Below are 27,634 nucleotides of genomic sequence, written 5' to 3' on the forward strand. Positions count from 1 at the left end.
AACGCCCTCTTGCGGCGGCGGGTTATCACGACGGCGGCGGATTTTCAACATCTACGACTTGACCTATTCATCGTGCGTGACATAAACAACTGGTTTTTTCGTCCTCGGTCTCGTGTACGGTAAGACATTGGCATTTAGGGGACAATGTTGCAACCTGACGCCAGCGGTTGTGTACAAAGTCTGTGGAGAGTCAAGAAAATGTTCGTTTCCTAAAAAAATTAATAAATGTTTCTCAGTCATGTGTGTCAGTCTAGTCCCAGATTGAAAAAATTCCATAGGCTACTCGATCGCCACTTTTTTCAATTAATTTTCTAGCGCCAAAAGTTACATCTTTTATGGTTATTCCCTCCACTAGCCCCATATATGTGGCCAATTTATCCGTAAACATAGGCCACACGTCCACATGTACAAAAACGTGTCGCACTTTGTCAAATTTTGATTTTCACATTTAGGATTAGCGGTTTGTAGGTTTTTTTGCTTTAGAACTAGAAGCATACTTACCCTCTTTAGGCCTATAGGCTAATCAGAAAGTGCTGCCTTTTTCAGATGTCTAATTTTTGTGAAATTTCATGTTTAAATTTTGATACGCAAATGTGTGCAAATGAATCTGGAAATTTCTCGAAAAATAGACATCTGAAAAAGGCAGCACTTTCTGATTAGCCTATAAAGAGGGTAAGACCGTAAGTATGCTTCTAAAGCAAAAAAAACCTACAAACTAAGCCTAAATGTGAAAATCAAAATTTGACGAAGTGCGACACGTTTTTGTACATGTGGACGTGTGGCCTATGTTTACGGAGGTAGTCCAGTAAATTGGCCACATTGATGGGGCTATCCCTCCACTTTCCCTCCTCTACTCTCCTCTCTCACCCTCTCCTTTCCTTAATTTCTATTTATCAATCAGTCACTTACTTCATCGAGATTCGAACCTCAGACGCTTGTGTGGCTAGGCCGCACACGATCGCTGTTGCAATAATCAATCTTTGGACGTATTTGAAGTATCCATTGAAATGAACTAAATATTCATGAGAAAATAAATATTCATAATGAGGTATTGCACTATCATTGGCCGGCTCATGCGACGTCATGGTTATCGATGTCATGCGCATAACGTACCGCTGTTCCAGACACTTCAATCAGTTTTGACCGGCTGCCTCAACTTGGTTCTGGACGACGTGTGCATCCAAAAATGTGCTCTAAAAACACATTTGTCCTAATTTTTTTTCACCTTAACACAGCTTCCTGGATTCCTCTTGGTTGAAATCACAATGTGAGGTGACAATTAATATGTTTGGCAGCAGATAAATTGACGATCGAGTATGGAATTTTTCCTATTTCTTTCATATTTTTACCTGATAGATCATAGTACATAGAAGAAGCTGAAATTTCGTTTACATATTCCCTTGTGTCCAGAACTGTGCGTACGCTGGGTTCAGAAAAGAAAAATATGTTTTGTGGGCGGCGTTTTCAGTACGAACTCCCCGCGTGAAGACTTATCATCAGACCTCCTCAAGCTACGCGCTCCTATTTGAGTATTTCTGCGTACTTGCCTTTAACTAGTTATATTTTGCAAGGCATGCATCCTAAAAAATGACTAGGCCTACTTTCACTGGGATCCTATCCTTTGTGCACGAACTTTAACCAGCAGCCGAAATACATACATGTGGAAATTGAAGGCATTACCGGGAATTCAGGCAAAATATGAAAAAAAAATAGGCTTTTTACAGCTAATTACTAAGTACAAATGCAGGCAGATGCTTCCGGGCCTGCAGAAGTCGAAAATATGACCAAAAGGTGACCTTTCTTGGTCTCCTATTATCGTCTGTATTATAGTAAAGATGTCATTGATAAGAATTTGCAGTTTCTACGAGGGTGTTAAACTTACATGTACATGTACGGTGCAACTAAAAAGACACATTTCTTATATTTTTTTGGAATTGGTTTGGTCATAAGTTTTAAAATCCGACATCTTAAAAATTGTCTCTGTTGATTGGGATGATCAGAATAACAATGTCATGGGGATCTACATTTAGTAGGTAAATATGTATCAAATGTATTATGTAAATATATAAATATAGGCCTTAGTATAAATCTCGAAAATAGGATATTGAAAATAATCTTGAAAAAATGAAAAGTGTATTGGCATTGAAAAAAGAAAGGAAAAAGAAAGAAAGTATGTTTGAAAGGCTCAGGAAATATATTTCCTAAAGCCGACAAGTCCAAGTCATTCAAAAAAAAATGTATATATTGAGTTACATGGCCCGGACAGCACATATTTTTCAGAAAACGTCCCCTGCGCAGAATTAGGCAGGATTCTTTTCTACAACGCCAAAACTGCATGCTTTGGAATTCCCCAATTTCGCTTTGTTAATCGGTATGGTGGATGATCGTAAGCCAACAATAAAAGTTTTGTTGAGGAAAAGAGTGGTTCCTTTTTTATTTTTTAAGCTACTTGGTTGCAAAGCCTTATGTGCGCAGAAATACATGTAGGAGGATCGATGCCGTTTGCTGCTGTTTGCTGCCGTGGCGGCAGCGTGCAAGGTGTGCATGCACATGTGCGGGCAATCCTCACATGGGGAGTTCGTACTGCACTGAAAATATTTGCAACGATCGAGTAAATTGCGGTTGATTTTCGGTAAACATGCCACCCGCGGATATATTTGCCTTTTTGGCGAGCTGCGAAGCAGATGCGAGCCTATGTAATACCAATTTCCGTCCGTCTGTCCGGGCGGACGTTCTAGCCAGACGGACTTGTGGGGTGATAGCATTGTGTTCCCATTATCCCTTTTTCTAAAGATTCCCTTCTGGGGTGATGTTTTTCCATTGTGTAAAAAGTGGGGTGATGAGTTCTGAAAGGAACATCACCCCACAAGGGTGGTCTGGTCAGAACGGACATCCGTCCGTCCGTCTGTCCGTCCGTCCACGTTCAGATAAAAATGTTGAAGTTTTTGGTTCTAGTTAACTTGGGGAAAAACTTAAATGCAGTTGTCATGTATCATCTCTATAACTTCAGTTAGGTTCATATCATTGCAGTAAATTTTATGATTTTATTGAGGAACTTTAATTCAAGGAAATGTTAAAGTTTTTAATTGTTACATGTACATGTATACTGGTATAACATGTACGTGTGTGTATACCGGTATAACATGTACATGTACACTATGCATTATGGGGATGTGCATGAGCGTCTGATTTGATCTTTTAGTTTATGGGGTTGGAGTAGGGATGGGGTAGGGGAGGGTGGGGTGGGGTGGGTTGGGGGATAGGGATAGGGTTGGAGTTAGGGTTTGTGTGAGTAGGATGAGTAGGGGAGCTAGGATGGGTGGGGCGGGGTGGGGTGGGGTGGGGAGAGGGGTTGGAATACTGGGTTTGGGTGGGGTGGGGATTTGTAGGGGTGGGGTGGGTACATGTAGGGAGAGACAGGTAGGGAGAGGATGGGCATGGATGTAGGGGTTGGGTTAGGAGGGGGTTGGGCAGGGGGAGGGATATAGGATCGGAGTAGGGGTTGGGTTGGGGATGGGTTGTTGTAGGGGTTGGATAAGGGGAGGGGGAAGTATATAGGGATCAGAGTAGGGGTTGCATGGGGTCAGGTGGGGATGTATGGGTGGGGGAATGGGGTGGGCGGGATATTGGAATTCGAGTAAGGGTTAGGGTGGGGATGTGTAGGGTGGGTAAGGACAGATAGGGGAAGATAGGGTAGGTGGGTGTAGGGGGTTGAGGTAGGTGAGGGTACGGGTCAGTGGAGGGGGAAGGAGATAGGGATTGGAGTTTGGGTGGGGTTGGGATGTGTAGCTGATAGGGTGGGGATGGTTAGGGGATGATGGAATGGGTGTGGGTAGGGGGTTGGGTTGGGGAGGGGGCAGGTTGGGGATGGGGTAAGGTTTTGGGATAGGGTAAGTTTTGGGGGAGGTGGTGATGGTGCTGTGTCTTCATGTACATGTATACCCATTCTTGTTCTGCATTTGTGGCGACTACACAAGAGTTTTCCCATGGTAATACAAGTATGGGGAGCAGAAGACACTGTTGGGGCTGCAAAAATTCACAACTGGGTCCTAATTACCCTAGCAATGGAAAACTCCCCCATAATACAGTGATGGCTAACCTATATACACGTGTATTTATTAGGTAATCTGTTGACTTTTTATGTTGACATTTAAAAACTGACCCCTACGCCTAGGCACATCAACAAGAATCCTTATCCCCTTCCATCATGCCCATCCCCAACCCTACCTTCAGCCTCCCTTCCTGCCTTGGACAGCGAGCCATGGCGGCTTCGCCGTTCTAGTTTAAATCCAGCGTATGCACAATTCTGGACACAAGGAATCTGTAAATGAAATTTCAGCTTCCTTCATCAGGTACAAATATGAAAAAAATGTTTTAGATTTTTTTTTCGCCATAGCAGCAGACTACTTCCACTTCCAGAACTTACAAACCTTACAGAGAGACCAATTGAAGTTGCTGTAGCAGAAAATTCTTAATTTTTTCCAACCTCCAAACTATCCTGTCGTGAAATGTTCAGCCTGAATGTTTCACAAGTATTATCTTGATGTGAATTTGTACATGTATATCTAGGGTAGTCCGAGTAACTGGGACCCAACTTATTGCCTTTTTAACACTCGGAAATGGTCTGGCGATATTAGTACGGTCCAAGCTAAACCACATCACCGGTCGAAACAAAAACCCAGCATTGCCCAACAAAAACATCAGATTTTTACCATCAAAATGGCCTACAATTAACTAGACATACCACCTGAGATACAAGTAGACATCGATGATTAAGATGGTTGTACTTAAGTTTACTTACGATCTGGTGAAAAGTGAAATTTGGACCCAAATTATCACCTTTTTAACATTCGGACATGGCCGGTCTGGTGATATACCTTGTACAGTGTCCGATTAAAAAAAGTGTTGAAGGTTTGAAGCAACAAAAGTGCTCACAATCTAAAGAAAGGTGATAAACAACTAAGCTGATGAAATCTCAGCTCAGCTTCAGCAGTATTTTGAGAAAAATAGCATTCTAGGTTGTTGATTTCAAATCAAAAGTTGCTGAATCATGTTTTGAATTGGGCCTGAATTTAGGGTCCGAGACACGTAAGTTCTCACTGAGCCGATTGCAGCTACGTGATGTCGCGCACCGATCCAACGAGTTATAGCAACTGCGCGCGTGTGTGCGTCATGCATGCCTGCGCGCGCATTGCCGAATTAAAAAACGAACTACTAACGGAAATTTCCAACGGTGCATCTTAAGACAGATCGTTTTAAAGGCCTTTTTTCGTAAATTGCTTCAAAATGACAGCATACCATGAAGAATAATTTCACAGGGATTTTACCAAAATTATCCTTTTTTTATAGGCCCCCCTATTCGTGTAGCAAGAAAGATAATGTGTAAGTCTATTCCTTCTTCCATGCAGTTGCAGTGTCAGTTGGAAAGATGTCATCACAGACTAATTGCGACCATTGTGGAGGTCCATATCAGAAACGTGTTGGAGGGTCTAGCTATCTTCGGTACAGAGTAGGTCTTATGGTAGACCAGGAATCTGCAGAAGTTCTCTTTCCGTTGGTAAATGCGACAGCAGGGTTTGTCTGTCAAAAATGCAGGTCGTTTGCTATGTCCAAGTGTAGGAAAGTGAAGGGACTTGCTATATCCAAGTGTAGGAAAGTGGGACGAAGGACACGGGCAGCATATAGGCTGCCACCCTCAGCAATAGCAAGATGGAGGAGTGGGCTGCCACTCGAGGAAGACCAAGAGCAAGGAACAGAAGCAGTAAGTATGCAAGTACAACTACAAAAAAACCTGCTAAGGCTTTATCATGTGACTTCATGTATATTTTAGTTGACACATTGCTCAAATTTGAATATTTTAATGTCAGAACAGCTAGGCCTACCTGAAATTTGCTAATCTTTTTTTCAAGATTCAAAATTGAGCATGGTGAGTTTTTGAAATGACTGTTGCATTTTCCTAATTGGATTTACATCACGCGACGCAGAAATTCCATCTTATGAAGAGTTAATGCAGTACCCGCTTCTGTGTACATCAGATTCGAACCAGCCAACCAATCCAGTTAGCTTGGTGGTCAAGTGGTAAGACATCTGCACTAGAAAGCAGGAGGTCATGGGTTCAATTCCCACCCGAGTGACTTGGCATGTCACAGGTCTTAAATACAGGGTGAGTAAAAAAAAAAGGAAACCCAAATGTCGGGACCATTTTTTTTTAGTGAAGTTCTGCATGTAGTACTTTCAAAAACTAGGATATGAAAGCCCAATTCATAAACTTTCTTTTAGTACAAAAATCATTCAAATCACTGTATGTACTTGAAGTTATGGAATTCTAAACACAAACAAATCGCATAGGGATGTGTGTGAATTGTTTTCGTTTTGCTGAAAGAACACAGGCCTTTTTTGTGATCCGTGAACAGAACTTTAAAACGGCTGTTGTGTTTAAAACTCCGTAACTTGAAAAGTACATGAGTGATTTGAATGATTCTTGAACTAAAAGAAAGCTTATGAATTGGGCTTTTATATCCTAGATTTTGAAAGTGCTACATGCAGAACTTCATGAAAACAGTGGTCTTGACATTTGGGTTTTCAGGGGTTTTTTTTACTCACCCTGTATTGCAGAACATCCTCTTAGCCTATTCAGGTCTTCAAATTCAAACTTTTTTGAAAATCAGTACATCTTATACAATGTTTAAGCAGTTCCTCGTAACTTCACAAAGCTAATATTTTGTTCTATTATCTATAACAATTTTAATAGGTTCCAACATACGTCTGTGTTACGAATTTGTTTCAGGATTTCCACTTTTGACAATAAAGGGATCTTCAAAATAAGCCTCTCACCACATTGACTCTCCTGCGTGTCTGTCTTTTATCAGTGTGCCCCGCTTGATAGTGGTTCTCCTATGGAAGCAGTTGGATCTCTGCCACCTACAAACAACAGTGATGAGGCTAATGTGATGCCACACAGTCTTCCAGCCCAGCCATTGCTGTATAAAAGAGGAAAAAAACCAACTTACAAGGTATCTTTCAGCTTCTTTATATACCTACAAGGGGTTGACTAGAGGGCGTGCAAGTCACAAGGAAACTATCGACACTGCGGAACTCTGCTACATTGGAGAATTTGCAGGAATTTTGATGGTCAAATGTTGTCCAAGAAGCCAAATCCGTAATGCCCTTCACGATGGTGACTTTGAAAGGGTTGCTACCGTCACTGTCTAGTGCAAGAACAAAGAACACAAGCCAGAAAACACAACTCGGGTTCGTTTTTTCATAGGGACTCTTCTGATTTCTTTTAATTCCCCTGGCTTTTAAGATTGTTTCTGTGTGTCTGTACATGTATGTGCGTGTGTCTGTTCAATTTGTTAACTGTTTTGTGCTGTCATATCCAAAGTCGGACTCCAGTCTTTTGTTGACAATAACCTTTGGGTAGGGGGCATTGCAAACTCCAAAATGATGGCGCCCTTAAACACAAGTAATGAAAATGTAATGCCTAGTAAGCTCTCTCCTTATATTACAGCTTGGCACCGCTTGCTCATTGATATCAACAGATTGGAAAGAATCTTATGATCCAGGCCATACATGTACCAAATCCACTGAATTTGGAGCAACTTGGCTTGAATCGGAAGTGGTGGAGTTGCCCTCCAGTGGATTGGTAGGTCAGGGCTTGGAACTGGCTCTTGCATTACCTGCAAACTCCCAAATGTCCCCCCCCCCCCCCCCCGACTTCTCGAATGAAATCTGGGGTTGGGTCGGCCTGATATTCCAGCATAATCAAAGCAATATGCAGCGGTGCATTGTCCTGCTGAAATGGGAATTCCCGGCCGATCAAACGATGGGCAGAAGAGATCAGAATGCCTTCAACTAGCACCAGCTACAGGCCGATGCCACCTGTGGATTGTTGATTAAGCCGAAGCAACCCCAGACCTTTATTCCCAAACCTTGTACTTCTGTACATAAGTTAGTCCAGGAGGGTTTTCCAACAGCGAGTCCAAGAACCTGTGGAGAGGTGCGTGCATGGTTGCCCATGCAGCCTCCCACTTCCACTGTCTCTGGTCGCTTCCAGTTTCTCCATCCAGTATTGGCTGCAGGGCATCATGCGCTGCAGCCTTGAATGGATGGCTTGATTTCAGCCTCTGTGGTCCAATATCTCCACTGCTTTTGACAATACCATGGAGGAGATGATCCGGACACAGGACTGCTTTGCAACACTGAATATGCTGCTCCCTCGCGTCTGATGGTAGCTGGCTAAATACCAGCAAGGACTGGAGGCTGTTCTACTGGTGTTAATCATAGACATCCAGTGATAGTATGGAGGCAGTTGTTAGGCATATTGACAAGCCGAGTGTGTGCACTGCGGCTTGATGTGGCAGCACAGTATTCAGCTGGTGCATACACCAGTGATAGTGCTGTAGTTCGCAGCACTTTGGTGTTTGCGCCCCAGGAAGTGCCAACTAGCTGTCGTAGGAGGAGGGCAGCGCGAATGACACTTTGTCCCTCAGTCCTTCTAGATGTTTCCGATAGGTAAGGGACCGGTCCAACTTGACTCCCAGGGTAGGTGGGGCATGGGTCGAAGGGCAGGCGGGTTCCATTGAGCTGGGTGTACAGCTCGCGGGAAGCTTCCCTGTTGTTGTGGTGGCACGCTGCTGAGACTGTTGTTGCACTGCTGAGCAGAATTCGCCACTTATTCAGGTAGGACGACAATGTACATCCTGGTTGAGATTACACAAATATAACATGGTTTGAGGGTGGACAGTCGATATTTGCTCCCCGAGGTATTGAAAGTTGACAAACTAGTTTGTCAACTTTCAATACTGAGGGGAGCTAATATCGGCTGTCCACCCGAAATAAACCATGTTATATTTGTTTTACTGTACCTCCTACATATTCAGCGCCAATTTGTTTGTTTTTTCGTTGCAGTATGCACCTCAAAAAAAACTTTTAAAAACTTGTCCAGTTCACCAAAAGAATCGCATTGCTCAAATTCACTAGTTCAGTTTGTTTACAATACAGTGCAGCTGTAAATACAGTAGTTTGTGTACAATGATCTTTGGTACAGGATGAATCTCTTTTGTCTATAAATATTCTCTAGTTCGGCATCATTGAGCTCAAGAAAATAACAATTGCTTTGTAAAGCGCATGCGTAGTAGACTGTCTAACGGGTAACCCATGCGACAGTCCTGTGCGTGAAACCTCGCGCATGCTTAGTAAACAGCAAAAATAACATCTGGCTCGTGATGGTGAATTGACCAGTAAGAGTTCGGCTCATGATCATAAATATGTATGAGGTAAAGTAATGCAATCTATTCTCTCCCATCTGTTGCTAGTCAACTGGATGGCAAGGTCGTCGGCATAGGCATATTTGCTTAAGATAGTCTGGGGGATGTCTTGCAGGTAGATGTTGAATAGCATTTGCTCTAGCACTGAGTCCTGTGGGACTCGCTCACTGTACTGCATAGACATCTGGGGTCCGTCGCGCTGATCTCCTGTGTCCGCGGTTTGTAGCCTGGTTCCAGAGCCTGTCAACCTTCGGTCCCAGTTGCTCGACCCAGGATGTCCTTGGTGGGCCTTGGGGTCTTGACCAGCCAGGTGCTGGGGGAATTCTGCCTCTGCCGTTAATGGCGATATTAAGTGCCTTCTTTGCCGGGATATCGTTGGCGAGGCGGGCAGTGTGACTGAAGAGAGCCTCTCTGCGGTGACGGACAAGATGTCCAATGGTGGATTGTTTGGTTCTTTGGGTGACTTCTGCATTGGTGATATGGTCATACCAACGGATCCCGAGGATGATCCTTTGGCATCGTTGGTGAAAGGCATCGAGTCTTCTCAGATCGGTCTGGAGGAGTGTCCTTTGGGACACCATTCCTCAAATGCCACAGGCAACTTTGTTGATCATGGCTGGTCCGCAGGACGAAGTTCCCTTTGGAAATTAGCTCCATGATGAACTGGACCATGTGCTTGTCAGCAGCAGTACTCAACAGCTTGTATGCCAGATCTCAGTGCCACATGGTATCATAGGCGGCCGACTTCGATTTGGTCTGGAAATTATCTTCGATGTCCTGTGTCCAAATTTTTTTTTTACTTGGTCCACTGTTGACCTGCCGTGCCTGAAACCTGCCTGCTCTGGAGGAAATTGATGCTCGATAACAGGCTCCAGGTGGCTGTGGATCATGCTCTCCAAGATTTTATATAGAACGTGCAGCAGGGATATCAGTCTGTAACTCTTGATGCCATCAGATAGCTTGTTCAGCTTCTAAATGGCAATTACTGTCGCTCTTCTCGAGATCTTAGGGGTTCTGAGTTGTCGCATGCATGAGGAGAAATATCTTCCTAGCCATGCGAGGGCATCTTTCCCAGAGTGCAGGATGAATTAAGGACGGACGAGGTCCAGACCCGGAGCGTTATCACCTTTTAGCTGGCGGATGGCGTCTCTGACTTCAGATGGTGTGAATTAATGTCAACGCCAGGGGATTACCACAGCTCTGACAAACTTTTCGTCAGTTCCCTCTGGAATGACCTATCACGATGGTTGTGCCAGCCATTCTTCACAAGTTGTGAGGCAATGTTTGTTGGCTGAGACTGGGCACTTGCCTGGGGCTGCTTTTCCTCCGCCAGTGTGCGCCAGGCCTTCATGCTGGAGTGGGTAAAGTCCACAGATTCAACCATTTCCATCCAACGCGCTTGGCGCTTTTGGTCCAGATGGTCCATCAAGGTATGCATCAGATGCTGATTGACTGTCTTCTGCAGTGGTTGAATCTTTAAATTGATCGTATAAGGCTTGGCATTCTTGGTCCTAGCATGGAATGTAGTTCTTGCGACATCCCTGTGAGATCACCTTTTGTCCACCATAGAAAATAGTGAATTAGTACATGTATTTGTGTTCAATTAGATTCATGACTGATGTATATTTTCAAATTTAAGGTTTCAACAAAAAGACGCACATTGGCTGCCATTGTGGCTGACTCCCCACCACCCAGAAAGCCACGTGCACTGAAGAGACTAAATAAGAATATCGAGCAAGTAAGTGACGTACCCCACCCACTTGTCAGTGATGTCTCTGTGTGCAAAAATCTTCACCAATACGGTGTATTAATCAAATCATCTCTGGCTTTTTAAAACATTCCTTCCACACGGAAATTTACATTTCAGGAAGAGCACTGTTTAAATTTCTCTTCTGTATTTGGCAATTTAAAGCAAATATTAAAAGATAGCATCAATTTTTACCGCTCAGCTGAGAAGCTGGAGGGGTATCGCCTTCGGCATCCGTCCATTGGAACATTGGTCCACCCGTTGGGTTAAAAATGAGATTTCGGTGTCTAACTTTGGCAGGGGCTTGCCCTTGGGTACAGGCAGCTTACCTGTAGTTTCCAAATGATAACTTGAGTTTAGAAACGTTGTTTAAGATTGTGACTTCGGCAGAGGGTTTCCCATTGGATGTAGATAATTTGGTTTCTGATTCGATTTTTAATGGTTTCTGGATTATAACTCGAGTTAGAAATGAGATTTTAGTGTCTAACTAGGGGGTTTTCATTGGTTACACATAAGTTAGGATTGGTTTGGGGGTCAAAGGTCAAGGTCAACATGATGAGTTTAAGGTTAATGGTTTCCTAATGATAATCGAGTTAGAAATGAGATATGGGTTTCTAACTTCAGTAGGGGGTTGCCGTTGGGTACGGGCAAGTTGGGATGGATTTCGGGATTCAAAGGTTAAAGGTCAAAGTCACAGTGGTGAGTTAAATGTTTATTGTTTCTGGATGATAACTTGACTCCCGCTGAGGGGTTTCAACAGTGACGCTGTGACGCTGTTTCAACAGTGACGCTGTTACTTTAAGACACAATTGCAGAAAACCCCGCCACTCAATCTATGTACCTCGTAGCTGGCTACGGAGTCACGACTGATTGCCCACAACAAACCCTCTCAGCGCTTTACCTGTAAGTACTAGGCACTCGTCATATTCCACTGCACTCCCACTCTGTATCCGCGTAGCCGGCAACAGGGTAGTTGGTTTCGATTTAGAATTTTTCCAGCAACCCCCATTCCTTTTGCATTGCTTCGTTCTCAAGAGGACCCCCACTTAGTATCTGCGTAGCTGGCAATGGACTTGAATTGTTTCTTTTGTAGTGATTCCAACTGCGTAGCCAGAGATTTCAGGGGTGTATTTCAGGGTGGCGGGGTATTCTGTAATTACTCCTATTTTAATTAGAATAACTAGACGTACAAGGTACAGCACATCATTTGCAGCTATCCAAAATGGAACTGACAAAACTATTGTTGAAACGCCTTCTTGGTTTAAATATAGTAATATCAATAACTCCCTCTGAAGTACTGCTGTCGTTGTTAAGAAAACACTGGAAGAAGGTCTTCCCCAAAGAGGCATCTCAAGATGCATTTTGGGATTTTTTTTTCTCAGTAAGTCGCTTTTTTATTTGGCGACTGGTTCAAGCATTGCCACAACGGACAAAGTACAATTCGTTGGTTCAGTGTGTGGCATAGCGTAGCAGTCATCTGAATGAGAACATGTCTCAGACGCTGATTTTGGGTGCAATTCAAAACATGAATCGACAACTGATAGAATCAAGCTCCTAGAATACTGTTTTCCCGGAATATGTAGCATCCACTGAGATAAAGCTTCATCGGGTTAGTTACAACCCTTCATCTTCAGCATTTTTGTTGCTTGAAACGAAGGAATTGCACAAATGACAAATAATGTAATCTGTCTTAAATTCAAAAGAAAATAATACATCAATATCTTTTCTAAACTGAAGGAACATGACTATGCAAAGATGGTGGCTTCGGTGAGGGAAAGCGACAACCTGAAGAGCAAATTAGCCACGCAAAAAGAGGTGAGTGACACAAAGAAAAGGACCTAGAGAATAGAGAAATCCCTCACATCTTTGACTGACGAGTTTCTGGAAATGAAGCACATCAGCGAAGACCAAAAGAAATTATTGACAGAAAGGTATTCCAGTGCAAAATCCTTTCTAGCTGCTAACACTATTGCTTCTGTTCTGGGGGGGGGGTATTTTTTTTATTTATTTTTTTTTGGTTCTTTCTTGCTTGATTAAGCACATTTGTCCATAAATTTTGCCCACATTTTCTTCCAACCCTACATTTTGGCATTTTCGTGAATCCGATGGACCTCAGACTTTGACACATATAGACAATTATCTAAAGATGGAGCTAGATGTTCCTCACAAGTTCGTCCGACTATCATAGATACAGAAAACCATAGATTCATGAAAAAAGATATCTTTTTTTTTTTAACGTGGTGCGTTTTAAAAAGGGAATGTTCAACATTTGCTTTTGCTGCAATTTTCAGAAATATTTGGACTTGGAGGATTGGTATGTTATAACAAATACGTTACACTGACTTGTTTCATGTTTTGGGTTCATAGATGCAGGAAAAACCAAGAAAACCAATCATATTCTTGTAGTCTTGTTCCCTGAACCCCACTTAAGATGAAACGGATCAGTTATAGACTTTGGGGAAATTGTAAGGTCAGAGAATCAGTCTAGCAAGCTTGTACCTCTTCACAGGTGTGTAATCAATTGCAAAGCAAATGCAAACACACTAAATATGAACAAGACTTATGTTTTTGGACAAACACAGGGCTATTTCGGTTATTTTTTGTGACATATGACATACATGTATAAAGTTTCAAATACATGTATAAGTTCCATCCTGGAAGGATGTGTAGTTCTATTTATAACTGGTGGCATATAATATGTGATTACATTCTCATCTCTTTACATTATGACGTCATCATGTCACATGTGACGTCACATCAATTTTCATCTATAACTATATTTTTGTTTGTAAGTAACAACTTAGCCATAGCATACATCATTGAAAGCAAGTTCACATCTTTCACCAATTTTAAATTACAAGGCACTTCCGGTTTCAACCGGAAGAAAGGGTCACGTGATTTTGCACATACTATAACAAATGAAGACCCTGGATTATTCTATCGATTCCCGCAAACGTCAAGTTCAGGTCTCTCACAGTTGATTTTATATTGATTTTCAAAGATTAAATCTATTAATTTTTAACCTGACGTCATGTGATCCATGGATGACGCCATCGTGACGTCACTTCAATTTTCATCTATAACACATCCCGGTTAAGGTACATACCAAGTTTCAACCTTATCGAACCTGCATTTATGGAGATAGAGGCCTTCAAAATATGGACCAATATTGTGACGTCACATGTCATGTGATGACGTCATCGTGACGTCACTTAAATTTTCATCTACAACACATTCTGGTTGAGGTACATACCAACTTTCAACCCAATCGGACCCGTAGTTCTGGAGATATAGCCCAATCTGTCAGATCTAGCCGAATTCTGCTAGAAAATGGTCACAAAAGAAAAATCGCATATAATGTGACGTCACGTGACTCATGATGATGTCACGATAATGTCAATATTCGGCACACAACTTCAGATACTGGTTGAAGTGTATGCCAAGTATAAAAAGTGTATGCCAAGTATAAAGTCAACTGGATTGATTTTGGTGCCCAAAGTGCCGGTAGCAAAAAAACGTGTACAAATGCTATGGACAAAATGATTGGAAAAAAAAACAAAAACAAAAAACTAGAGGTTTATGTCTGTTCAATCAACAGAACATATGGCTTTTTCGCATTGTTGATTGTTGTTGTTGGTTGTTGTTGTTGATTGTTGATGTTGATTGTTGATGTTGATGTTGATTGTTGATTGTTGACGTTGATTGTTGATGTTGATTATTGATGTCGATTGTTGATGATGTTTCTTGATGATGATTGTTGATGTTGGTTATTGATGTTGATTGTTGATGACTGTTGATGTTAATTGTTGATTTTGATGTTGATTGATGATTATTTGATGCTGATTGTTAATGTTGATGTTGATGTTGATTGTTGATGTTGATGATGTTGTTGTTGAATGTTGATGTTGATTTTTGATATTGATTTTTGATGTTGTTGATGATTGTTGACGTTGATTATTTATGTCGATTGTTGATGATGTTTCTTGATGTTGATTGTTGATGTTGGTTATTGATGTTGATTGTTGATGATGATTGTTGATGTTAATTGTTAATTGTTAATTGTTGATTTTGATTGTTGATTGTTGATGTTGATGTCGGTTGATGATTATTGATAATTGATTGTTGATTAATGATTGTTGATGTTGATTAATGATTGTTGATGTTGATAGTTGATGATTTTTGGTGTTGATTGTTGATTTTGACTGTTGATTTTTGATTTTTAATTGTGGATTGTTGATTAGTTGATGGTGATTGTTGATGTTGATGTTATGTTTATATGTGTTTTCAACTATCGCATTTTCATGACGTCATGATGACGTCACATTCTTTTCAAAATTTTGTGTATACTTATTCCCTATCAAACCAAATAGAAAAAGAATTTTGAATTTTGCATCTTGCGTTCGTGTGATATGGCTTAAAGGTCCAACAATTCATAAAATCATATAAAATTGCATGATGACGTCATTATGACATCATTTCAATTTGTACCTATAACACATCCCGGTCTACCTACATACCAAGTTTCAACCCAATCAGACTTACCCTGCTGTAGATATTGGGCTTTGAAATATGAACTTTTAAGATGACGTCACGTGACCCATGATGATGTCATTAAAACAATACTTGGCGGTGCTCATTATTGTTTTGTGGATTTAGCCTGTACCAAGTTTGAAGCGACTCAGATGAATAAAAGTGTTAAATTTTGTAAGGCCAAAAAAAAAAGTCTCCGGTTTCTGGTATGCGCACGTCGCCGTAGCCATGTGCGTCGGCAAAACGAAAAAGGTTTTTTTTTCAATGAAAGATGATGTCTCAAAACCGCCAAACTCACTGGTTTGACTGGAATCCTGCTGCTGCGCAATTTCAACGTGTTTTTAGATGGGGTTATGATCGAGAATAAGCTTTATGTGGCCTCTCTGGACTCCCATATATTTGCACTAAGTTTAGTCGGGCACCATTTGCAGTCATCAGCTATATTTGAAGCAAAAAAGTCGGGTAAAAAAAAAAAAAAAAGCCGCGTCGCCGCACCACTTTTTGGACAAGCTCCATACCAGAAACCGGAGACTTTTTTTTTGTCCTAATCAGAATGAAATTGTAAATATTTTAAAAATCGTTAAAAATCTGTCGATGACGTCATCGTGACGTCATTTCAGATTTTGTGCACTGGTACAATTATCTACCCACCCACCAAGTTTCAGTACGATCGGACATTCCCTTATATGTGTTTTACAAAATCACAGTTTTGATGACATCATCATGACGTCACACATTTTTCAAAATTTTGTGAATATATACCTATTGCTTAACAAACCTAATACAAAAAGAATTTTGAATTTAGCATATTGCATTCGTGAGATATGGCTTCGAGGTCCAAAAAGTCAAAAATCGATATCAAATCACACGATGACGTCATGATGACGTCACCTCAATATTTATCCATAACACATCCCGGTCTACCAACATACCGAGTTTCAACCCAATCCGACTTATAGTTCTTTAGATATAGGGTCCTAGAGTTTGCACATTTCAGATGACGTCATGTGGCCCATGATGACGTCATGATGACGTCACTTTTCCATGCATGAGTTCACTGTGGGTTCTGACTCTGTGCCAAGTTTCATTAAGATTGAAGTATGTTCAGGGTCAAAAGTGGGGTCCAGAATAAAACATGTGCAAAGTCAATGGGATTTGGGATAGAAGAACAAGAAGAAGAAGTAAGAAAAATAAAATCAGAGCAAAAACAAAGGCTTTTTCGCTGATGGCGAAAAAGCCACACAAAAAATCTTAAAGAAAACAAAGGCTGTTTCTGCTGGTTGCCGAAACAGCCAAATATGAGGAGCAGTTTTTGAAAAAAGGCCAGTTTTCTCCAATGCTGGTCGGCCGACCAGCGTTGGAAAAATACAGTTTTTCTTGAAAATGTCAGCACACCAGGATCCACTATTTTACAGGATGCTTTAGACTGTCATTCCCTTACAATCTAGTAAGGTATTTTGTGATAATTTGATCATTTCGTTTTTTTTATGTTTGCAAATGTTGTATTTTCCCTTTAATATTGCTAGAAAACCATTTTAGCCTATTTTAGACTTCAAATACAACTTTAAAGAAATTCAGTGCACCTTATTTAATTTTGCGATGCCATTGTAAAAAGCAATTCCCCATAGAAAAATTGTTCAGAAAGCTGCCCATCTTTTTGTGATGGTTCAAATTCAAGCTGACCTACTTTTACGCCCTTCTGTGGAAATTTTTTTCAAATAATTTCTAATTGTGAAGTTGTGAACAATATTTTAATTGGTTCAAACATACATGTATTTCTGTGCTAGTAATTTGTTTCTGACTCAGCTTTTAACGATATCATTGCTGCTCTTTAAGGGATCTTCAAAATAAGCCACTCCCCACATTGACACCTCTTTTTCTGTTTATTTTATCAGTGTGCAAATCCCTTTGGTAGTGGCTCTACTATGGTAGCAGTGGGATCTCTGCCACCGACAAACAGCAGTGATGAGGTTAATGTGATGCCACACAGTCTTCCAGCCCAGCCATTGCCGTATAAAATTCCAAGAAGAAAAGCAGCTCACAAGGTGCATGTACCTTTCAGCTTCCAGGACCCTTATATACCTACAAGGGGTTGACTAGAGGGCTGATTTCCAAGTTGTATATACTCATTGTATTTCATTCCTTCTTTGTTTATGAATCTTTTCTTTGGTTCCATTTGTGTTGTTTGGTCATTCTCCTCACCTTTGGACTCCAGCAGTATTTCAGTTTGAGTGATGCCAATTTGTTTTCCAGAAAGACGCCATCAACAGCGCAAGAAAGAGTAACTATAGAGAAACCCTGGAGCATCTATGGTGCCTGAAACAAGGAAGGCAGGCTATCATTGAATTTGTCAAGCATAAATTGAAGGAGGAGTTGAGAAGTGTGCAAGGCACAAGGAAACTATCGACACTGCACAAGTCTGCAACAATGGAGAATGTGCAAGAATTTCGATGGTCAAATGTTGTCCAAGAAGCCAAATCCGTAATGCCCTTCACGATGGTGACTTTGAAAGGGTTGCTACCGTCACTGTCCAGTGTAAAAAGAAAGAAAAGAAAAGGCCCTAGGACAGAGCGGAAGTAAGTTAGTTCATAAAGACTCTTCTGATCCCTTTTTATTGTTTAATTTTGTAGCCATTTTGAAGCTATTTTCATTCAGACAACTTCTTGTGTATTTGCGTAGACATGAAGTTGTCTGATTGAATCTAGCTTCAGATGGTTTGTTTACAATTCTCTCTCTCTATATCGGTGATCAGGAAGTTGACGACCAGAGAAGCACGAGCGGTGTGGAATCTAAAGGCTGGTAACATCCTGGCAATTCTGCTGTTTATGTGGAGACCAGATATCTACAATCTCTGGCAATCGGTTCTTGGAGTTGAAATGTGGCATCAAGGTGCAACTCAAAAACTTATAACCATCTTCCATCGTCTTGGCCTGTGCCAAGCAGTGGTGACAGTTCGAAGTAAGGTGAACCAGATCTGTACTCTCTACGACAGAGAATTGATGGAGAAGGCTGAAGTTGCTGTAAGTAATTTTCCTTAGGACAGTCATGGTGTTTGCTTGGAGACTTTATAGAGACATGTGGGAGTGGCAAAGGGGGGTGGCCGAGCAATCCTCAATGTGGCAATTTTAGGGGTACTTTTTGCCACATTTGCCGAAACGGCCTTTCTTTTTGTTAAAATGTTTGTTTTTGTTGGGGTGTTGGTTTGTTGGTTGTTTTTTTTTTCAGACTTCTGCCCATAGCATTTGTACACGTTTTCATAATGGCCAGCACTTTGGGCACTAAAATCTACCTGATTGCCTTTAAACTCAGTGCACGCTTAGACCAGCACCTTAAGGTGTGTGCCAAACATTGACGTCATCACGAGTCATGTGTCGTCAGAGTATAGGTGCATATTTTGAAGGCCTCTACAACTACAGGTCCAATTGGGTTGAATCTTGCTATGTACCTAGACCACAGTGCTGTAGTACTCGTACTTGGTACTCGTACCCAAGTATTATTTGAGTACTTTCTTGGAGTACTCATACTGGTACTCGAATGTCAAAGTACTCATACTCAAAATGACGGTACTCGTACTCGGACAGCAAAGTACTCATACTCGACATGTCAAAATTGTACCGATTATCAAAGTACTCGTACTCAAATAGCAGTACTCGGGGGTGGGGGGGGGGGGGAAATGGTATAGCTTGACTTACCAGGGCCTTACTTTATAGACACTTTCAGTTTGTAATGGTTTACTGGCTTGTGGCGAAATCAGAGTTTCCTGATTTTCCCTTGTGCACATTGAGCAGCTAGCCATGAGTGGGTCTGTATATCGGTCTGACTGGGCCCAGGCCAATAATGTACAATTTGCTGTATGTCTGTTTTGGAAATACAAGTCCTCATACTCATACAAGTACTCGGAAGTACAAGTACTAATACATGTATTCGTAGGTACAAGTACTCATACTCGGAGATCTGTACTTGTTCTCGGAGGTACAAGTACTTGTACTTGGCAACCTAAGTACTCAGTAGTACACGGGAAAAAAGTACTCTACTACAACACTGCTAGACAGGATGTGTTATAGATGAAAATTGAAGTGACGTCACGGTGACGTCATCACGTGACGTGATGTCTGAAGGCCTATATCTACAGCACTACAGCTTCCTACTTGACAACTCTGATAATGTAGTCTGGTAGAATATCTCAACTTAGGTGACTTGCAGGTATTTCATTAGTGGTTTATTGTTATGTTTATTAGTAGAGCGGACATTGTTAGGTAAATACCAATATAAAAGCTTTTTCATAATTATACCTAAGACACTTTACCAATTCCCACTGGTCGAGAGTCTTGAACAGTTGATAAAACGCTGGCTGGTTTTAAACATTTTCCAGTGTCGTATGAAATTTGCACTTTACCTTTCAGCGGTTAAGCGTTCACAATTTTCACTTAGGAGTATTGCCAATAAGCCCTTATTTACAAAGTCTTTATTTCACTGCGCTCGTCTTACCCGTAAAGCATTTCTGCATGTGCATTAATTGCTAGCAGTCAGGCGGCTTAGACCCAATTTTTTAACAAGATAGTGACCGACTGGTCCAAAGCACCAAACTTATTGATGCAACAACACCACTACGGTGTCCTACATCAAGCGGTAAGGAGGGACGCACTCTGCAAGCCTATGCATAGCTATGCCTACTCACGTGGCAGCATTTGTGTCGCGAGCATGCCATCTTTATCACAGTGGTCCATCTGATCTAGTCGGCACAGACAATACCCACAGCAGACGCTCTCTCCCAGGACTGGATTCGCCCCATAGAATGGAAACTTCCAACCTTGGTCATGCAAACAATCTTCTCACATTTGGATCATCCTCTAATGGAACTTTTGCAACAGTCCTCAACTGCAAGCTCCCGGTGTACTGTTCCAGATCCCCTGAGCCCCAGGCATGGTAAACTAATGCCCTCTCACTTTGCATTGACCAACCTGTTTGCCTAAACTTCTCCCCAAGCTACTACCCAAAGTAGTCTGGAAGATCGAACAGGATCCATACAGGGTCCTCCTGATTGCCCCATTTTGGCCCCAATACCTGTGGTTTCCACAACTTGTCTGCCTTCTCTACCTTCCTCCTCCCACAATGGCCAGACATTCTTCATCAGCCCTAGGTTTCAACCCATCGGGCAAGCCTCCTTGCGATGTGCTGGCAGTTGTCCAGCGTTCCTTCTGACATGTAGGACTTAAAAAGAGGCTGCTGCTATTGCGGTGTCAGTCAACCCAAACTGTTCATGACAGTTGATTACGACTTTCTGTAAATGGTGCAGACAGCATGTAGTGTATCCCCTCGCTGCGATTCCAACCAAAGTTGTTGATTTTCTTCTCCAGCTCTTCCCTTTGGGTGTAGCAATTTGCACTGTGAAGAACTATCACTGATGTCTGATTGCACCACACTCACACACCTCCTCAGGCAGGACACCCCTACCATCATGGATCTTGGAATCTCTCGCCCGACCCCCTTTTGAAACTGTGGACCAAGCTGCTCATTTGAACATTTCTTTGAAACAGCCTTCCTCCTGACAGCAGCCACAAGCTGCTGCATGAGTGAACTCCAGACCCTGACTATAGGCCGAAGGCAATTAATAAATTATTAGTATCTTGTGAAACCCCCTTCCCCTTTTTATATGAAACTTAACCCATTAAAAAAACTGGCACTTCTTATTGTCTACTCTCGTGCAGCACAAAAACAAATGAAAAGAAAAACATGAACAAAAAGGGACCTCTACAAAATTTGATCCTCCATTTTATTATTCCCTCTCATAAAAAATGGGGAAATAAAAGCAAGCTAAAAGCAGTTTCCACACCATCATAACCTAAAGAATAAACCAAATTAACGAAAAGGTCAAGAACAACTTGCCACTAAAGTGAACTGCCAGCATGGCCAGGGATTAATAAGGACAGGTCCATGTCCAACAAGGCACCACTAATCCTGTAATTGATCTGTTGTCTGACTGTGGCCATTGATGCCCCACAGTTCATGTCACCACACAAGATAGCGCCGTGTGCGTTGGGGCAAACATGCAAGTCTCCCTCTTTGGTTTGAACCGTCCCACACTCACACAATAACACAAGCAGCTCACGGTAAATGAACCAGGGCTATTTTGCCTGTCCGCCTTAAAGTGGGTTTAACATTGTTGGCTAAGGGCTCACGCTTCTTTCTCTTTCTTGCCACTGGGCAATACCCAAAGTTTTTACGTAAGTAAAATGATCCATTCCTAATTCTGGTTTGAATGTTCCAGAATGTTCCAGATGCCACAGTCATGAACGTTCCAGATGCCACAGTCATGAACGTTCCAGATGCCACAGTCATGAACGTTCCAGATGCCACCATTATGAACATTCCAGATGCCACATTCATCAATGTTCCAGATGCCACAAACATGAATGTTCCAGATGCCCCAGTCATGAATGTTCCAGATGCTATGCAACAACCTCCTGATACCAGACTCAGCATCAAAGGCATTCTTACATCAGTAAGTATAATCAAAAATACTAAGTATGTATGCACAGCTATGTGGGTTGTTCTTCAGAATTTTGAGTGACTTTCGGACCCCATAGGCAAAATGTCAAGGTTTTCATTTTTGAAGACAAATAAAATAATGACATCATGATAACTCAACTTGATTTAAAAAACGTATTTGTTGTAGGTTTTGATTATTCCAAAAATTCATATTTTTATTTCTAGGCCTTTTTCAAGTCACAAAGGATTCGCTTTGGAGAAATGTATTACTTACACCGTACGGCTGAAATAATGTTAGGCCAGTTAATTTTGTTGATTTGTGTATTTCAGGCTAGTCCAGTCAGTATGCAATTTGCTTTAAATCACATGGATTGACTTCCCAACAACAAAAAGAAAACTTATTCATGGATCATAGGCATCAATCAATGCAGTATGTAATAAGCTTAAAGCCGTGTCCGCACTGGACTTTTTTTTTGGAAGGTTTTACCGAGACGATGGTAAAATGAGAAATGGTCAAATGTGACCACTGTCCGCACTTGGACTTTCGACACGGGAAAATTTACCCAGACCGCGTGGGAGAAGTAACCGAGCTGTCACAGTGTCAGTATAATGACTCACCGTACACAGAAAACAAATTGCCGATCACATTTTCAGCCGCATAATCTTTACACGATATTATTTCATATTGACACGCTAAATCTTGACGAAAAGGCCTATAATTCTGACGCATTTGTGATGCACGTCGTCGAAGCCATGCCACTGTACGATGTTCCGTGCGGCAGCAGTGCCATCAGTATTCGTTGGTTCCCATCGCATGCTTACAGAATCGAAGCTATGATGTGGGCCAGGAACCAGTGACTACGGCCTATGTACGGTACCGGACCATGATGTTCCGTGCATGACTACAGTAGCGTATCAGGGTGAATTTGGATCGTAGAAAATAACATACATCGGTGGAGAAAGAGAATTTCCGCAAACTTATTATTCTCAGAACGTGATCTCTCTTCTCTGTGTATGTATTTTAACGAGATTTTACTGCTCGGACTTGATGATACACCGCAGCGTGTTTCTACAAAATGTTCGGCCACTGCACGTGCAGGTTCGTGCGGTCTCTGTATGCATAACAGGGCGCTCGGGCCGGATTTACGCTTTCCTGAGCCGCTTTTACCGACTCGCACTGTCCGCACTGGACTTATCGTCTCGGGAAAAGTGACCTGGTCAGTTTTCCTGGGCGCGTGGGAAGTTTTCCTGGGCGCGTGGGAAGTTTTCCTGGGCAGCAGTTGGCCAGTAAAAGTAACCGCTGGACTCAGGAAAAGTAACTGAGAGGAAAACGTCCTAGGCTGTCCACACTGGACTTAAAATGGGAAAAGTACCCATAGTCTCGGTTAGTTTGACCAAAAAAAGTCCAGTGCGGACAGGGCTTAAGGGGGAAATAGCAATGTCCATGAACATTCCATGTGACCCAGGTAAGCTAATGTTAAAAGAGTGGTGTCATGTCAAGGGAACAGTTGCAGGGCATTTGTGTTTTTGACACTACTTTTCTTGTTTGCTCTTATTCAACATGAAAATACATGTATTAATGTATTTTTATTAACAGGTATCACGTTTAAAGTTGGGTAACGGCAGGAAACACAAGACGCTACAGATCTGTGCTGACCAGCATTCCAAAGACAAGATTGTTGTCATCCTCTGGGAGAATGCAGCTACTCAAGACATGCCTGGACTCAACTCAGCTGTGACAGTCACAAATGTTGCAACCAAGATGTGCTCAAACAGGATGACCTTCAATTCAACAGAGGAAACACACGTCAAGGTACTCTCCATTTTTCATTTAAAAAAACAACAAATTGCTCTAATTAAAAGGTAAATAAAATTATTGTACATCGAAATGTCCGAAAAAGGCAAAATAATGAAATACTTGACAAATTCAATCAAAGAGGGTGCTCTTCAAGTAGGGCACAAGAGGGCGCTGAGCACAGGCGGCTTAAAATCATTATAGCCAGTATTCCGGTTGCCAAGGCTCTGCATGGAGCGTTGATCAGGAAAGTTTGACATAACTGGGCATCACACACAGGGCAGTGAACTGATTGCGCCCCCCAAAAATATCACATTTTTGAATGTTCTAGTGTTAACAGATTTATGCTCCGTATGATTTAAATGTTAAATTATAATAGTAGAACCTATCGTAAACTTAATATCAGGGAATTAATTACCGTTACTGATTCAGAAACATCAGTATGGGTCACTGGTAAAGTTTACCTAAAAGTCATTGAAAAATTGTTCTAAAAGGCCCCCAAATCCATTGACTTTCTTTCCAGGAACCCTTACAAGTTATTTCACGATTAGTTGAACACTTCCAAGTATATTCTGAATTTCAGCTTCATATTTTGTTGAAATAACTTGTGTTACACCTTCTACTATCACCAATTCAAGGTATATTTTGACTCAGATTTTTGCTCTCAGCAAAACAACACATGATCTTCTGGTACATAACGATCGATTTGGCTGAAATAATATGAAAAATTTGGCTGCAACGGTGACTTAACCCGTTATTAGCATATTCATAGTGACTCCATGTGACTTCGCATGGGTCTCGCTATGGACCAGTGGGAGCTCGCCAAAAAGTTTGATAATTATTAATAATTTGTGAAAGGGGGGGATCATACAAATGTTTACTGCACACTATATACGAATAGGAATCGTATTACTATTTGTGAGGATTATATTGCAAGCACCATTTGTTACAGCTTTGAAAAATGGACATACCCAAACCTATTTTTCAATTTGAATGAAAAATATTAAACATATCAAAACAATTTTCAGCACATAGTTGGACCATTTTTAGGGAATCAAACTCCGAAAGTGGCATGAAGTTTTTGTGTTCAAAACGGGGGAAATTTTTCATATGGTTTTGCCCCACAAACATATCTGTGTATCTGCATATCTGCGTAACAGTAATTTCAGCTTCATTCAAAATAAAGTGTTATGTAATGGGGCAAAATCGGCCATATCAACCGAAGACTGTACAGATTACGAACAATTTCTGTGGATCCAGTTATGATTGTTACAGTGCTTGTATTTTTGAGAATTTTTTTTTTTTTACAAATTGCACATAAAAACCACTTGAACTATTCTGAAACGGTTCAACATCCACATACAGACATTGTCAAGAACGTCCACACATTTCCTTTCTCTACACAGCCAGATGACCAGTGCACTACCAAAGACATTGCAGTCACTTCCTTAGCTGAAGAGAGGTAATATGAATTGACATTTTATTGTATACAGTTATATACGTCTTTAATGTTATCATTATGATGAGATAATACTTCCTAAGCTCCCTCCCCAACTCACCCCCAATAAAAAGACACATACATTTAAATGGTTTTGTTCCTCATTAATTTGAACCATCTTCAACCAGCAAGCCAAGCATGCTGCTTGTTGCCTTGAGTCCTACTCAGCCACATATAACTATCTGCAGGTCAGAATCTCAATGCCCGAGTTTTCTAGATGAGTGGCAACAGCACTAGCAATGACTCTTCATGTTTCCAACTCTAACAGCAAGAAAAAGAACCATCACCTGTGCACAAACACCTGTCATCAGAAACAGAGTAAATTAAAGAATACTTCATGCATACTGTATTCACAGACTGTAGATTGAACATCAGCCCATTTAAGAAGAAACCACATTCTTAGTTTTTCCTGCGAAATTAAAATCACTCGCTCATCTTTACGTGTTGGAATGAAGCAAATTATTAATCAAAGTTTATCATCAAGTCATATGAAGATAGTCCAGTCATAACTTAAATGCAAAATCCCAATATTTCAACATAGCCTTCCCAATATTTTGAACAAAAAAAATGAGTGATTCTTGGCATCCATAGATGCAACATCCTCTTGCTGACAGAAGACAATGAAGTGCTGTATGTGGCGCCCTCTATCTTCAGCAGTTTCAGCAACACAGTTCTTGAGCAAGTTGTACTTCCTTTTTCAGCCACTGTCACTTTCAATGCTGCCACGAATGTGATCAGTGACATGCAACAGTAAGTACTTACCTGGAGAACGCTTGCTTTAACAACCCTCATCACTTCAAAACTTAGAAAATTGCTTGTAGTCTTTGGTCAATTATGTGTCTATTACTACTCCAACGAACAAAAAAGCAGCCGTGCAAACACATCACTCGCTATTCTTGCACCTGTATATTATCTTTCTCTCGTACGTATAAATTGTTTTCTTTCATTGTACAGCATTCCCTGCAGTGCATCAGTCATGGAAGTTACATGAAGACCGCTAGACCAAATCACACCATGCACAGTCAAGGACCACCTCAGTCAACATGGGCAATTCCTTGATGCTTTCTTTATTGTTCCTTACGTTTCTGTATCATATGGAAGCATTTCTTATATCGTTATTCAATTGTTGTCTGCTGTGATGTGAGATATGCTGTTTAACCCCTGCACTTGTTACATTGTGTATTGTCATAATTCATCTATCATAATTGTACACATTACTTGTAGCTATCTAAAAAGTAACTTACTAACTTATTGTTAAAAAGCTTACCTCTTGTGAAACTATTCCTTGGGGCATGCTGTTATTTTGAAGAAAACGGAAGGTTTGTTTCGAAAGATGAGTCAAGTGACATTTTTTTTTCATTTCTGTGTGTAATATGACATGAAAATATCATTGAAATTGACTTCAAACTATTGTAAATTGTTTAGCAGGTAGTTTGCATGACATAATCACTCTTGGAGGTCGAAGGCATGAAAAGATGTGTTCTGAATTTACAAAAACGGACGTCAGATGTAACAGGGACACCAACAAAATTGGACCCTGAATTTATAGAGTTACCCACGGACGTATGCTTGGTTGCTATCATTCATCGGTTCAGTGCATAATATCATGTAGCTGCTATTGGCTGAATGAGAACATGTGTTCCTAATGTTGATTTTGGGCGCAATTAAAAATTTGACTCGGCAACTTATGAGTTGAAATCTAGATCCTAGAATATTGTTTTCTGACAGTATACAGCATTCACAGAGCTAAAAGTTGTTTTTAGATATTTTTATTTGCTTCAAATGAAAAAAACTACACAATAACAAATGATCCACTCTACATTTAACCTGATAACAATTTAATGAAAACCATGAATCATACCAGATACCTAGACATTTCATCAGTTTGTTCTTAAAACAAAAAGAGGGGTTTTTTTGTTTCTTAATGCTTTTAATTCATGAAATTGAAAAGTTATAACTATTCCCATATTCTGCTTGCTCCAAAAGAGATATATCTTCAGACCTGAGTACATGCATCTACCAATGCACTGTGTAGTGTTGACATATAATACCCGTATACCCATGTTTGACATTTACGAGCACCACGTCTAAAATTAAAGATATTGATACAGCCTTATTCAAATTCCGTTAAAGTAACCATAAATTACTCTGTAAATATTATATCATTACATGAAGATCAGTATGTATCTTTCATTACTGAAACCAAAATAAAGTGTTTTGTAGCAGCGTATGTAACTTTTACAGTGTCTAATTTCTTTCTGTTCTAAAAACAATAAACTCATATTGTGAGTTTCTTCGTATTTTTT

General features: G+C 41.0%; 1 protein-coding gene across 4 annotated transcripts; it reads left to right on the forward strand.

The window, feature by feature from the left end:
* On the forward strand, nucleotides 1–27,563 carry LOC119725904. Of its 4 annotated transcripts, none has more exons than XM_038197507.1 (13): nucleotides 1–119; nucleotides 5,409–5,761; nucleotides 6,870–7,013; nucleotides 10,909–11,007; nucleotides 12,754–12,831; nucleotides 17,442–17,591; nucleotides 17,800–18,122; nucleotides 18,299–18,566; nucleotides 21,815–22,048; nucleotides 23,633–23,848; nucleotides 25,237–25,292; nucleotides 25,920–26,078; nucleotides 26,283–27,563. In XM_038197507.1, exons 2-13 carry the CDS (start codon nucleotides 5,429–5,431, stop codon nucleotides 26,317–26,319), a joined length of 2,097 nt encoding a protein of 698 aa, XP_038053435.1. In that variant the 5' UTR covers nucleotides 1–119; nucleotides 5,409–5,428; the 3' UTR covers nucleotides 26,320–27,563. The 4 variants fall into 4 exon arrangements, with proteins under 4 accessions (XP_038053435.1, XP_038053437.1, XP_038053438.1 ...); XM_038197509.1 differs by having other exon boundaries at nucleotides 26,030–26,078; XM_038197510.1 differs by lacking the exon at nucleotides 25,920–26,078.
* The last annotated feature ends 71 nt before the right edge of the window (nucleotides 27,564–27,634 follow it).

This window comes from Patiria miniata, unplaced genomic scaffold (assembly GCF_015706575.1).
Source record: "Patiria miniata isolate m_02_andy unplaced genomic scaffold, ASM1570657v1 HiC_scaffold_19, whole genome shotgun sequence".
NCBI classification, from domain to species: Eukaryota; Metazoa; Echinodermata; class Asteroidea; order Valvatida; family Asterinidae; genus Patiria; species Patiria miniata.

Excerpts from the sequence above, each read along its gene's own strand:
- LOC119725904 (XM_038197507.1), top strand. The coding sequence starts at position 5,429 with ATGTCATCACAGACTAATTGCGACCATTGTGGAGGTCCATATCAGAAA. Across the intron at positions 17,592-17,799 it reads GAAGAAAAGCAGCTCACAAG|AAAGACGCCATCAACAGCGC; the intron begins GTGCATGTACCT and ends TTTGTTTTCCAG. Across the intron at positions 25,293-25,919 it reads ACTTCCTTAGCTGAAGAGAG|ATGCAACATCCTCTTGCTGA; the intron begins GTAATATGAATT and ends TGGCATCCATAG.